Raw genomic sequence first — 15,086 nt, 5'->3', positions numbered from 1 at the left:
AAGTTAGCTTAATGTATATTAAACTTAGATTGGTGCTTAGCATTTAATAAGCATTGATAGGTTTTATTATTATGTGTGATAACACTTTGTAACTTCCTAGCACATCTCAGATCATTATACTTTTTCTTTTTAATTTTCTCAGGCATTTTATCTACAGATTTCTCATCCCTGATACTACCTCAGGGTCTAAAACTGGATCATAGTACAATACAGGGATGTTAATCAGTTTGGGGGAGAAAGAAATGTGGCCGTAGGACAGTGGTTCTCAACCTTCCTAATGCCACGACCCTTTAATACAGTTCCTCATGTTGTGGTGACCCCCAACCATAAAATTATTTTTGTTGCTACTTCATAACTGTAATTTTGCCACTGTTATGAATCGTAATGTAAATATCTGATATGCCAGGATGTATTTAGGCGAGCCCTGTGAAAAGGTCGTTCAACCCCCAAAGGGGCCGCGACCCACAGGTTGAGAACCGCTGCCGTAGGAGGACTGTGCACTGAATGGAATGAGGAATGCTGTGGTTTGGAGCCCAGGGAGCACTGGCGTTGGTGTTGGGTCCGCCATTGTGATAATGCTGTTATTTGCAGCTTGCCCACCAGTGCATGAAGGAGGTACGTCGAGCTGCCTTGCAGGCCCAGAAGAACTGTAAGGAGACCTTGCCTCGTGCCCGCCGCCTTACCAAGGAGATGCTTCTGTACTGGAAGAAGTACGAGAAGGTGGAGAAGGAACACCGCAAGCGGGCTGAAAAGGAAGCCTTGGAGCAACGGAAGTTGGATGAGGAAATGCGGGAGGTAGGACAGTAGCATAATATTTTGAAAATCCTAATTGCTGCAGCCATATTAAGAGATTGTTTGCACTTCAGAATTTATAAATCTAATCAATGAAGTTGTGTAAAAATGTTTTAAGGATGTTTTGAGGATGGTGATTTTAGTCCAGAAAACTAACTATATTCTTATTCTTTCAATAAGGCCCTCTCCCTGGCCTTCACCTCTCTTTTATGCCAATTTCTTCTATTCTTTGCAGCCTATTTCTTTGTATATTTCTCGAGGACCAGAGAGAGAGAGAGAGAGAGAGAGAGAGAGAGAGAGAGAGGGGAGAGGAGAAAAATGAACGAAAGTAAAAGGAATTAGCTTACAGCTTATCTTGGCTTGGTTCCAGGTGCTGGCTGCAGTTTTGATTTGTTAGAAGATCAGGGCTGTTTGCCAAATTTAGGGCCAGATAGGGAGAATGGACAACTAGCCCAGTTTTCTGAGACCCACCCCCTAACCTACTTTGCTGTTTTAAACTGCAGCTAGTACTCCTGCTAAGTCTGATATAGGTTGAGTATATTGTTTAGGGAAGCAAGAGGGGAGAATAAGAGGACAAAGTTACTGTGTTCCCTTTGGGAAACCATTTGGGATGAATGGAAGGAAAGTTGAGGTCTGAAAAAGAAGGGATTCAAAGGTTTGGATGTTTTCTTTCAGTATAGGTAGTATTCTTGCCAAGCAGAGCTGTGGATCCTGTCCTAAACTTTTGATCTTCCCTCCTTTATCATGCCTTTGAGAACGAATATGGATTTTGCCCAGTTCATTTAAGTCCCCTGGGTAACTTTTATCTTTGCTTGCAAGATGAACATACAGTATTATTGAATTAGTAAACATTTGATGCTATTGTGAATACTTACTGAGTTTAGAGGCATTTAAAAGTTAGTCACAGATCTTAAAGTTTATAAGCGACTTGGCTTATTATGATCTAGGTTTGTGAGGCATTGTCCCAATTATAATTATGTTGATAGCTAACTGATGACAGTTTCATTTACAGTTATGTTGACTTGTATGTCTTTTTTTTTAACTTTTGAAATAAAACTATTTTTTATGGATATTTATTGTTCCTTTTATTTACATTGTTTATTTAAACAGTAGTTGCCTTCTTTAAGGTGACATTACTCTTTCTTTAGAAAATATTTTTTATTGATTTCAGAGAGAGGAAGGGAGAAGAGATAGAAACATCAATGATGAGAGAGAATTATTGATCGGCTGCCTCCTGCACACCCCACATTGGGGATCGAGCCTCCAACCCTGGCATGTGCCCTTGACCAGAATCAAACCTGGGATCCTTCAGTTCACAGGCTGACGCTCTGTCCACTGAGCAAAACCAGTTAGGGCCTGGACATTACTCTTTTTTGTTTTAGTTTTAGAAAGGTTTTCTTGACTATACTTTAGCTTTGGATCATGAGCATTTGTATCTGTTATGAAAAATAAGCTCAGTGTTTTCTCAAACTCTCAGATTTTCTTCTAATTTGAATCTGGCTCAAATGCTATAAAACCCTTAAAAAAAGAATAGTTTTATGTGGCTTACTTTGGGACTTGGGTCTTTCTTGGCCTTATTCCTTATATTATTGCTGTTTTTCTTTGGGGAAAGTAGATCTAAGGATAAGTCACATACAATTCGTAGGAATTTTATTATAAAATAGTTAATGAAAAATGACTTTAATTTTGTATTTATTGTATGTGCTATATTTCATATTATTCGATCATTATGGTATTTGTTTGCTCATTTTACTGTTTATTTTGATGAATGACTTTATTTATTGACACAATGATTATTTTCCTTACCAGGTTATTTCAGAGGCACTTTGAATTAGCATTTTACATTTTAAAAAAAGTATGTGTTTGTGAGCATGTATTTGGTTTATAACCATATTTTGGTTTATAACCATATTTTGTAACTATCATCACACGTAAACTATATGTTGTTTGGGGAGCATTTTCTTCCTTTGATTGGCTTATTTTTCTCAGATACTTTCTGCATTGACTTCAAGAATAATTTATAGCTCCTAGCACAGGGGTGGGCAAACTTTTTGACTCGAGGGCCACAATGGGTTCTTAAACTGGACCGGAGGGCCGGAACAAAAGCATGGATGGAGTGTTTGTGTGAACTAATATAAATTCAAAGTAAACATCATTACATAAAAGGGTACGGTCTTTTTTTTTTTTTTAGTTTTATTCATTTCAAACGGGCCGTAGTTTGCCCACGGCTGTCCTAGCACTTTGCCTTTTGGTAATAGATAAAGAAGAGTTTCTGACACGTTTACATTTTTTAATATAATGAAGCTATACAAATGTCTTTACCACCCAGGTTATGAAATAAAATATGTAGCTTGAATTTAGTTGCTGTCTCAGTGCCACTATAAAAAAGTAATATAGTAGCTGAAACCGGTTTGGCTCAGTGGATAGAGCGTCGGCCTGCTGACTGAAAGGTCCCAGGTTCGATTCCGGTCAAGGGCATGTACCTGGGTTGCGGGCACATCCCCAGTGGGAGGTGTGCAGGAAGCAGCTGACTGATGTTTCTCTCTCATCGATGTTCCTGACTCTCTCTCTCTCTCCCTTCCTCTCTGTAAAAAGTCAATAAAATATATTTTTAAAAAAAAGTAATATAGTAAAGAAATAAGCGTTTTATGTATGTATTTATTTTTAAATATGTTTTTATTGATTTCAAAGAGAGGAAGAGAGAGGGAGAGAGAGATAGAAACACCGAGTGGCTGCCTTCTGCATGCCTCCCACGGGGGATTGAGCCCACAACCTGGGCATGTGACCTCCTGGTTCGTGGGCCGATGCTCAACCAACTGAGCCACACTGGCTGGGCAGAAATAAGCATTTTATTTATTTGTTTATTTATTTTTAAATATATTTTTATTGATTTCAGATAGGAAGGGAGAGGGAGAGAGAGAAACATCAATGATGAGAGAGAATCATTGATTGGCTGCCTCCTGCATGCCTCCTACTGGGGATCGAGACTGCAACCAGGCATGTGCCCTTGACTGGGATCGAACCCGGGACCCTTCAATCCACAGGCAGGCACTCTGTCCACTGAGCCAAACTGGCTAGGGCAGAAATAAACATTTTAGACAGAAGCCAAATGGAGAAAGATTTCATATTATAAAGGAGAGCAAAATATAGATTACTATTAGACTATAAATGAAGGTTATTATTTGTGTTTAGTACCAGGACTTGATTATTATAAAATTGTTCATTAGCAGTTTTCACCTTTCTAATGATAAAGAATTTATAAAGGAATTACATTGCAAACTATATATAGGTTTGGTGAATTTTGTTGACTACCTCTTGGTTTATGATTAATGGTGTGACTCTTTTCACTTCAATGTTTTTCCTGTTTAGGCCAAGAGGCAACAGCGAAAACTGAACTTCCTAATCACCCAGACAGAGTTGTATGCCCATTTTATGAGTCGCAAACGAGACATGGGTCATGATGGGATCCAGGAGGAAATCCTAAGGAAACTGGAAGACAGTTCTACCCAGAGACAAATTGACATTGGTGGAGGGGTGGTAGTTAACATCACACAGGAGGATTATGGTGAGTCCCAAATCAGAAGTTATAGGAAGCCGATACCCTCCATTTTTTCATATGTAAGGTTATACACATGATTAATTGTAAGTTTTGTCTTAACTGATACGTAATATTGATCAATAAAGGGGAATTTATTATACCAGCGTAGGAAAATGTGAGTGTTTATATAAAATAAAAATATAAAAATTTTATTTAAGAATTTGAAAAGGAAAGGGTCAGGTTATATGATCTTATAAGTTTGGGAATATTTTATATGTTCTTATACATTAGTAGAAATAGAAGATATTAAATTGGAAGAATTCAGTGAACATGTCTCAGAAGAGAACATCATGTCTCACATAACAAGGTTGTTAGTGATGCAAGTCAGGCATGAGAAAGAGACTGTTCAGTTTTAGTATTTTTGTGAACACAGGTAGGGAGGCATAGTGATGGAGTTTGAGAGGAATTTTACAGAGAATAGTGATCAAAATCATGTTGAGCTAAGAGTGAAAGAGAAATGGGGATGCTTCAGAGTATCTTGGGGATTACACATGTCTGTATTTCTTCTTTTGGAATAATTTCACCTGGCATAAATATATCACAATTTTGAATCCTTGTTGTCTTATTTTACTGGCTTTGACATTGCTTCATGCAAGAAACCCAGAATTAGCAGATGAGCTCAATCTCCTGGCAATTAAAAAAAAAATCCTCACCTGAGGATATACATTTACTGATTTTAGAGAGAAAGAGGGGGGGAGAGAGAGAGAGAAAAAGAGAGAAACATCGATGTGAGAGAGAAAAATCATCAATCGGTTGTCTTCAGCACACACCCCAACTGGAGATCAAACCCACAACCTAGGTATGTACCCTGACTGGGAATTGAACCTACAACCTTTTTGTGTACAGGACAACACTCCAACTAAATGAGTCACCCAGCCAGGGCTCCTGGTGATTTTTTTGTGCTGGCTTTGGTTATGGGACACCATATCAGCCCTCTGCCTCCATTGTAACTTCCTTACCTCTGTCAAATACTTAATTTGAGCCTTTATGCTCCCTCATCCTCTATGAACCTAGGGATAAGTAGAACAGGGGAGTCACAGATCCAAACATGTTGATGTACATTGCATCTTTGATTGAGATCAATTAATGAGGTAGATAATCTATAAGTTTTCCTTTTCAGATAGTAACCATTTCAAAGCCCAGGCCCTGAAGAATGCTGAAAATGCTTACCATATTCATCAAGCTCGGGTGAGTCTTAAAAATGAAAAGATAAACTATAATGGGCCCTGGAAATAACCTACAACCTTCTACTTGGGTGTTCTTCTTTTATCTTAATCATATTTTCTATGAAAAACATTAGCAAATGTGAGTATCTGTAGGTGATTGAGGAAAGGTGGAAAATGAACCTTCATATGTTTAAGCTTCAGGAGTGTGTTGATTGAAGTTAGGAAGTTTGCCTATTTTTTGTTCTCTCAAGAAATCATGGGAAACACAGTAGGAAATGCATTAGAAAAGACCACATTTTTTGCTTGTTAAGCGAGCTATATTATGCCTTAAGAAAACTGATAAGTTAGTACCTTCATTCACTTCAGTAATAATTTGCTTATTCATGATAAAGTGCTTTTTAATGAAGTAAGGAAGAAACTCCAGTTAGATTGAATTAAGTAAAGAAAACAGTTTAATAGACTGCCTAGGAACCTATATATAACTTCAGTAGGGTGGGTACAAGTCAAGGACAGACACAAACTCGACCTTCTTTCCATCAATCCCAACCAACCAAATTTTATATCAAAACTTTAATAAGACCATCTGGTGTGGTTCGGTGGTTGAGTGCCTACCTATGAACCAGGAGGTCACGGTTCAATTCCCAGCCAGGGCACATGGCTTGATCCCCAGTAAGGGGCGTACAGGAGGCAGCCGATGAATGATTCTCATCATTGATGTTTCTATATCTCCCTTCCTCTCTAAAATCAATAAAAATATATTTTAAAAAAACTTTAATAAATTTCTAGACCCTGGTCAGGTAACTCAGTTGGTTGAAGTGTAGTTCTCTTATGCCACGTTTGGGTGTTCAATCTCTGGCCAGGGCACATACAGAGAAGCAACCAAAGAATGTATAAATACGTGGAACAACAGATGAACGTTTTTTTTCTCTCTCGCCCTTCCTCTCTCTCTAAAATCAATAAGTATAATTAAAAAATATATATATATAAAAACTTCAATAAATTTCTTGATGAAGCAAGTCATCATATATAAGGCTTAGTGTCTGTCCATTAAGAGCATATTTTTAATATAATTGTTAAATTGTTTTGTTCCAATTAGCCCAAAAGAGATGTTACATTTTTCTTCTAATAAATTTTTATTTTCCAGACAAGGTCTTTTGATGAAGATGCAAAAGAAAGTCGAGCAGCTGCCCTACGGGCAGCAAACAAGTCTGGCAGTGGGTTTGGGGAGAGTTACAGCCTGGCAAATCCATCTATCCGGGCTGGTGAGGATATTCCACAGCCCACAATTTTTAATGGCAAATTAAAAGGTTATCAACTGAAAGGCATGAATTGGTTAGCAAATCTCTATGAACAGGTAAATTTTAGAATTATGCTATACCCATTATCTTTCACTTGTTACCTGTTTTTCTAAAGTCATTGGTTCAATATATTGTGAAATAAGCACAAGATAATGTTTTAGATTTCATTCCTTTTAAAAAGCTTTATCCTTTGGCAAGAGTAAAAACGATGTCTCTATATTTTTAACCTGGAGATTTTATTGGAGAATATTTGTATTATATGTGTAGTTTGTCTTAGGTGGTCTTGGTAAGTGGTTGCTTGCTTCTGTGCCTGGGTTAGATTAGGTAAAAAACTGGCTTCATGATTCACAGTTGTAGCTGTGGAGTTGGCAAATGAATCATTACAGCAGTGGATAAAGTGCTGAAGCTTGGAATCTCTAGTCACATTTGTTTGAACAAGTTTAACATTTTGGTTAGTTCTTTTTGAACCCTGTATGATGGAATGTGAGAGGTGTTAACCATGTGTGTGTTTTTTTCCAGGGTATTAATGGCATTCTTGCAGATGAAATGGGCCTTGGTAAAACAGTACAGAGCATTGCCCTCCTTGCCCATCTGGCTGAGGTGGGTAGATGCTATCTTTCTGTTTTTCTCTCTCTAGATCCTAGGGTCATTTTCTATTGAGAATCAGCCATTATCAAGCTCTATGTTAGGCTTTGTAGCATACCAAGACAGTAGCATTTGCTCCTTGCCTTCAAAGCCTTTACAGCGTAACGTAATGTAGTGAAACATTTGATTTCCAAGAAGACTAGGACAGTTTTTGAGCATGTATGGTTTGGCAACCTCTCCCACCACCTCCACCCTCAGTTGAGAACCACCAGTGTGGTGGCAAAGACAATGTATGGTTAGATCAGAGGACCTGAGTTCATATCTCAACTGTTCACTTACTGGCAGTATAAACTTAGACAATTCATGCAACCTCTTTGACCTGACTTCACTTTAACTCTTTAAGGTTGTTTCCACTTCTGCAAACTTCTTCTTAAAAATTAAATGAGAAAATATGTGTAAAAGCTTTTTGAAAAAAGAAAAACCTTTAGATAATAGTAAAATTATATAATCATCTAGTACAGGGGAAGGCAACACATAAAGTCAGTGTGTTCTAAGTGCTTTGTGAATGATATAACTTAGGACCGATAAGAGCTGGATGGAGAGGGCAGTAATTGCTTGCTATTTTTTCCTCAAGATGTGTATGAGCAACTTCCTTCCTGGGTTATTATTAATATAGAATATTATTGAGTGTGCCAATATGTTGGAATAAACACCATTTCTCTTGTTACAATGTACTTTCTATTCTTAAACTGCTCTTGTAGTTAATTATAATTTTGAATTAAATATTTTCAGTTTTCCTGCAGTTTGCTAACCCAGTTTTTCTGTTTCAGAGAGAGAACATTTGGGGACCTTTCTTAATAATTTCACCTGCTTCTACGCTTAATAATTGGCATCAGGAGTTTACTAGATTTGTTCCTAAATTCAAGGTAAAAATCATTCAACAAAAAATTATATTGCTCTTTAAAAATAAAATTTCTGACTCTCTTGCTGCCTCGCTTATTAAAGTGCTCATAATAGTTTTTAATTTCTTACATTTTTGTCCCCAAAAATAACTTGCATACATTTCATATAAATGTTACAATGGGAGCAATAAATCTTTGTGCATCATAAGTGAGAAAGCCAAAGTCCAGTTTGAGTGATTTGCTACATTGGTCACAATAATCAATGCTCTTGGTCAAACTACCATAATAGAAAATATCTACCTTGCTGGTTTAATGTAGATTTTTGGCTTATCATCATCAGGGCACATATCCTGTAATATATGGCATGGTCATCATTCCTCCCCTATCTGTAATAATAAAAGTGTAATATGCTAATTAGGCCGGACATCCTTCCAGACAAAGCCGCCATGGCGGTGGAGGCCAAGCCCCTTGCACGAATATTTTCTGTAGAGTTATTTGTCATGTGGGATATGGAGCTCCCCATCTTTTTTTGTGTTGCTTTTTAGAAAAGTCTCACTCAAGGATATGTTTATTGATTTGAGAGAGAGAAACATAGTGAGAGAGAAACATCAATGTGAGAGAGAAACATTGATCACTTGCCTCTCTCATGCACCCTGACTGGGGTTCAAACCTGCAACCCAGGTATATGCCCTGACCACAATGTTTTGGTGCACGGGTTGACACTCCAACCATCCAGGCCACCCGACCAGGGCCCATCTTTTTTTCCGCCTTTGTTGTTGGTGGTGGTGTTGCTCAGTACAAGATGAACAATCAGGAAGTTAGAAATTAAATCTTAAAATTTTCCATCAAATTAAGTTTTCAGTATTTCCTTCATTGACCAATAGATGGCAATGAAGTTCTATTTATGTCTTTGTTACCTCTCCTTTGATTTTATACCTATACGTGAACTGAACTTTCATTTGCATGTTGAACTTTCTTTTGATGCTATAATTTACAGGTCAGTAAAATATGGCCTTTGGGCCAATCCCAGTTTCCATTTGTTTGTCCCAATTTTTTATTTTTGTTTTTTGTTGTTGTTAATCCTCATTCAAGGATATTTTTACCCATTGATTTTTATTTTTATTTTTATTTATTTATTTTTTTAAAATATATTTTATTGATTTTTTACAGAGAGGAAGGGAGAGAGATAGAGAGTTAGAAACATCGATGAGAGAGAAACATCGATCAGCTGCCTCCTGCACATCTTCTACTGGGGATGTGCCCGCAACCCAGGTACATGCCCTTGACCGGAATCGAACCTGGGACCCTTCAGTCCGAAGGCCGACGCTCTATCCACTGAGCCAAACCGGTTTCGGCTACCCATTGATTTTTAGAGAGAGTAGAAGGCTGGGAGTGGAGGAGGGTGGGAAGAGAGAAAGAGAAAAAGGAAGAGGAAGAAAAAGAGAAAGAGAAAAAGAAAGAGAAAGAGAAGGAAACATCAGTGTAACAGAGACACATACATCAATTGGTGCCTCCCACAAACGCCCCAAGGAAGGATGGGTAGAATCGAACCAAAACCCTGTGGTGCACAGCCAATGCTCTAACCACTGTGCATAGCAGCCAGGGCTCTCCCAGTTTTTAAAAATTGTGATAAAGTACGCATAACATAATATGTACCAATTTAAAGTGTACAGTGAAGTAGCATTAAGTACATATACAATAAGGTGCAGTGGTCAGGTTGATATCAGGTTGCAGAATCTCCTTCATGGTGCCAAACAGAAACCGCTTCCCAGTCAAGTAGTGACTCCTTAATTCCCTTTCATTCCCCTTTCCCTCTAGACCAGTGGTTCTCAACCTTGGCTGCACATTAGAATCACCTGGGAATCTTTTTAAAATCCTGATTTCTGGGCCTCATTCTCCGGAAATTCTGTTTCTCTGTTATGCGGTGGGGCCACAACATTAGTAACAAAGAAACAGAATTTCCGGAGGATGAGGCCCAGAAATCAGGATTTTAAAAAAAGATTCCCAGGTGATGCTAATGTGCAGCCAAGTTTGAGAACCACTGCTCTAGACCCTGGTTACCACAGATCTTTCTGTGTCCATGGATTTGCTTATTTTACTAGATATCTATAATAATAAAAGTGTAATATGCTAATTAGACCAGACGTCCTTCTGGACAACCTTCCGGATGAAACTGGGACTGCGAGGGAAGCCTGGGTCCCGGGTGCCAGAGGGAAGCCGGTGCTGGCAGCCGGGGGAAGGAAGGCCTATTCTTGCACGATTTTTGTGCACTGGGCCTCTAGTTTCATATAACTGGAATCATGCAATGTAAGGGCTTCTATGTCTGGCTTCTTTTCACTTAGCATAATGTTTTCAAGGTTCATCTGTGTTATAGGATATATCAGTACTTCATTCCTTTGACTGAATAATATTTTATTATCTGGATACTAGAGGCCTGGTGCAGGAATTTGTGCACCAGTGGGGTCCCTTGGCCTGGCCTGCAGGATCGGGCCGAAACCAGCTCTCTGACATGCCCAAGGGGTCCTGGATGGCGAGAGGGCACAGGCCAGGTTGAGGGACCCTACTGGTGCACAATTGGGGCTGGGGAGGAACACGGGAGGTTGGCCAGTCGGGGAGGGACCATAGGAGGGCTCCAGGGCATGTCCAGCCTGTCTCACTCAGTCCCGATTGGCCGGACCCCAGCAGCAAGCTAACCTGGTCGGTGCGTCTACCCCCTGGTGGTCAGTACACGTCATAGCGACTGGTCGACCAGTCGACTGTCCCCTGGTGGTCAGTGCACGTCATAGCATCCTTAGCATGAGCGTCCTTAGCATATTATTAGCATATAATGCTTTGATTGGTTGAATGGTCAACTGGACAACTGGACACTTAGCATATTAGGCTTTTATTATAAAGCATACTGTATTTTGTTTATCCATTCATCTATTGATGGATATTAGGGTTGTTTCTATCTTTTGGCTATTGTTAATAGCATTGCTGTCAACATTTATGTACAGGTTTTTGTTTGAACACCTGTCTTGTTTTTCAGTTCTTTTGGGTATGTATTTAGGAGAAGAATTGCTAAATCATTCTATATTTAACTTATTGAGGAATCTGCCACCTAGTTTTTTGTACAGCTTGCATGCTAAGAATAGTTTTTACATTTTTAAATTGTTGATTAAAAATATTTCATAACAAATCATGTATGAAATTTAAATCGTATATATTGGAACACAGTCATGCTCTTTTGTTTATGTATTATTTATGGCTGAATTCAGTAGTTGTGACAGAGACTGTATGGCCCGCAAAGCAGAAATATTTATTATATGGCCATTTACAGGAAAGGTTTGATGACCTCTGCTCTCTTGATTCATTGTTTTTATTGCTGTTACTCCTTTAGATTGTCAGAAATGTGTTCACCTCCCTAAAGAACATAGGTGTGTAGACTCTGTTCAGGTTTATGGTTAGTTTACATTCAAAAGATACTTCGATCTGTGATGATAATATCTGAAAGTTCATTTTATTTGGCAAGTAACACTTGTTTTATGGTTCTAGTGTGATCAGTGCCTCTGGTGTCATTTTTCCCATGAAATATGATTTATGTTTTTATAGTTAATGTACCACTTTTCATCCCTGATGTAGGCTGTTCTGTATGTTTTCTATTTCATTTATTTATTCTCTTTTATTATTCTTGTCTAATTTTTTGGTAAACTTTAAAATTTTTCTAACGTTTCAAGATGGAACTTAGATGGTTGATTTTTGTTTTTTTCTAATATGTGTATTTAAGGGTATTAATTGCTTTCTAAGCATGAGTATAGTCATCCAAACATTTGTTGGGTCACATTTTTTATTATCTTTCAATTCAAAATAATTTCTAGCTTTTACTGCAAGTTCTTGTAGACGCATGGGTTATTTAAAAATCTGGTTTCTGTCTGGCTGGTGTGGCTCAGTGGTTGAGTGTCCACCTATGAACCAGGAGGTCATGATTCATTTCCTGTCCAGGCACATGTCCAGGTTGTGGGCTTGATCCCCAGTAGGGGGTGTGCAGGAGGCAGTTGATCTATGATTCTCTTTCATCATGGATGTTTCTCTCTCTTTCTCTCCCTCTCCCTTCTTCTCTGAAATCCACAAAAATATATAAAAATAAAATAAAAGTATGGTTCTTAATTTCCAACAAAGGATGGTTTTCTAGGTACTTTTTTGTTATTAATTTATAGCTTAAACCCACTGTGATAAGAAAAAATGCTTTTTATTATGTTAATCTTTTGAAATTTGTTGAACTTTTCTTTTATGGCCCAGCATATGGTCAGTTTTTATAAATGTCTGAAAATAGTGTCTATTCTACAGTTGTTGAGTGTAGTGTTATATATATATGTTGAGTAGGTCAGGTTTGTTAACTTGTTCAGCTCTTCTGTATCTTTATTGATTTTTTTTTGTCTGCCTGTCCTATTACTGACTGAAAGAGGTGTTAAAATTTTCCACAATTATGGATTTATCCATTTTTGCTTTATATATTTTGAGGCTCTTTGGGATATATATACAAATTTATAATTATTTGATAATCTTGGTGAATTGGACCTTTTAATATTATGAAACTAGAGGCCTGAGGAAGGCAAGAGTAGGCCTTCCTTCCCCCAGCTGCTAGCACCGGCTTCCCTCAGGCACCCAGGACCCAGGCTTCCCTCGCAGCCCCAGCTTTGTCAGGAAGGATGTTTGGTCTAATTAGCATATTATGTTTTTATTATTATAGATTCTCCTCTTTAAGATTTTACCTTAAAACCTATTTTCTCTGATATTAAATAAATTAACTTCTTTGGTTAATTTTTACATGGTATCTTTTTGTTCCTTTTATTTTTAACCATTCTCTATCTACACTTAAAGGCACATTTCTTGCATTTTATTTTTGAATTAGAGGTCCGATGCATGAAATTCATGCAAGGGTCTCGGCCCTCGCAGCCGCAGCAGCTTGCCTTGGCCCTTGCAGCCCCGGCTTCGTCTGGAAGGTTGTCGGCTGTCCTGTCTAATTAGCATATTATGCTTTTATTGTTATAGATATTTATGCTTACTTTTAATGTAATTATTGGTATATGTAGTTTAAATCTGCCTTGCTGTTTGCTTTCTAGTTCTTTCATATGTTCAACTTTCCTTTTTCTCTCCTTTCTTGGGTACCTTTGGATTGATTAGATTTTATTACTTTTTTTTTCTTCTCCTCTTACCTTGCTAATTATATATTCATTTTATTCTTCAGTAGATACCTAGGAGAATACATGTATCACTTTTTAAAAAGTAGCATATTTTATATTTTAAACCACATAAGACATTCTATTATTTATACATTTTAAATTTAGATTTATTCATAATACATGTTCATTGTTTTAATTGATCTTCATTCCTTTCTGCATATTTGTGCTTCCATCTGGCTGAGATTTTTGAAAACTACAAAATACATCAAGCTATAAATTCAAGAAATACTTTGACCCCCATCTGGATAAAAAGAAAGAGAGCTCTAGAGGCATCACAAAAAAACTGCTGAACTTTGCATTCTTCCGTTTCTCCATGATTTAGTCTGGATATTTTCTTCTAGTTCACTAACTTTCTCTTCAGCTGCATCTGACATGTCATTGAATTCTTTCTAAGTCTTTTTCTGATGTTTTCATTATCTTGATCTCTTGTGGCTTTCTTTTTTCTCTTTTCAATCAAATGGTCTGGTCTTTCCATATGTCTGGTTTTTATTTTTGTTTTACTTGTATGCCAGACAGTGTATGGGGAAAATTCTAGAGATATTTGTGGGTTTTAGAAACTTTTTTTTTTCTTCTGTAGAGAGGATTTCTGTGTTTTTGGTTTTGTTTTGGTTTCTTGTCACTAGTAAATTTTTTTTCTGGGACACTAATAATCCAAATCCCCTTAATCTAGTCAGGAATTGAGATGATTTGAAGCTGAAATTCAGTATTGTGGGTCCTCCATATCTGAGGGATTCAACCAACTGTGTATTGAAACAATATTTGGTGGGAAAGTTACATTGTTGCTGATGTGTACTGTATTATTAGGCCTACAATGTACAAGTCTGAACATGTACAGACTTTTTTCTTGTCATTATTCCCTAAACAATACAGTATAACAATGATTTACTTGACATTTATATTATACTAGAGGCCTGGTGCATGAAATTCGTGTACTGGAGAGGGGGTTATCCCTCAGCCCAGCCTGCACCTTCTTCAATCTGGGACCCCACAGGGATCAGGCCGAAACCAGCAGTCGGACATCCCTCTCACAATCCAGGACTGCTGGCTCCCAACCGCTCGCCTGCATACCTGCCTGATTGCTCCTAACTGCTTCTGCCTGCCAGCCTAATCACCCCTAACCACTCCCCTGCCTGACTGATCGATGCCTAACTGCTCCCCTGCCAGCCTGATCACCCCCAACTGCCCTCCCCTGCTGGCTCAGTTGCCCCCAACTGCCCTCCCCTGCCAGCCTGGTTGCCCCCAGCTGCTTTCCCCTGCTGACCTGGTCGCCCCCAACTGCCCTCTCTGCTGACCTGGTCTCCCTCCAACTGCCCTCCCCTGCTGGCTCAGTCGCCCCCAACTGCCCTCCCCTGCCAGCCCGGTTGCCCCCAGCTGCCCTCCCCTGCTGGCCTGGTCTCCCTCCAACTGCCCTCCCCTGCTGGCCTGGTCACCCCCAATTGCCCTCCCCTGCAGGCCTGGTCGCCCCCAACTGCCCTCCCCTGCCGGCTTGGTCGCCCCTAACTACCCTCCCCTGTAGGCTCAGT

The 15,086-nt window shown here is 38.7% G+C and overlaps 1 protein-coding gene across 7 annotated transcripts in view; it reads left to right on the top strand.

Annotated features, from left to right (window-relative positions):
* The window catches only part of INO80 (INO80 complex subunit), a 146,958-nt gene that overhangs the window by 43,639 nt on the left and 88,233 nt on the right, over window positions 1–15,086 (top strand). For all 7 annotated transcript variants that reach the window (XR_002830330.1, XM_023757479.1, XM_023757481.1 and 4 more), the window contains 6 exons: window positions 592–795; window positions 4,162–4,357; window positions 5,511–5,578; window positions 6,701–6,910; window positions 7,374–7,454; window positions 8,270–8,365. Coding sequence is in view for 6 of the 7 variants with exons in the window: in XM_023757479.1 (XP_023613247.1) it covers window positions 592–795; window positions 4,162–4,357; window positions 5,511–5,578; window positions 6,701–6,910; window positions 7,374–7,454; window positions 8,270–8,365 (855 nt within the window). In the remaining variant the exon portion in view is untranslated. The remainder of the gene's footprint in view (window positions 1–591; window positions 796–4,161; window positions 4,358–5,510; window positions 5,579–6,700; window positions 6,911–7,373; window positions 7,455–8,269; window positions 8,366–15,086) is intronic.

Source organism: Myotis lucifugus, unplaced genomic scaffold (genome assembly GCF_000147115.1).
Source record: "Myotis lucifugus unplaced genomic scaffold, Myoluc2.0 scaffold_109, whole genome shotgun sequence".
In the NCBI taxonomy this organism is placed as follows: Eukaryota; Metazoa; Chordata; class Mammalia; order Chiroptera; family Vespertilionidae; genus Myotis; species Myotis lucifugus.
Note: the sequence above shows the minus strand (reverse complement) of the source record. Positions and strands in the feature narration are given on the sequence as shown.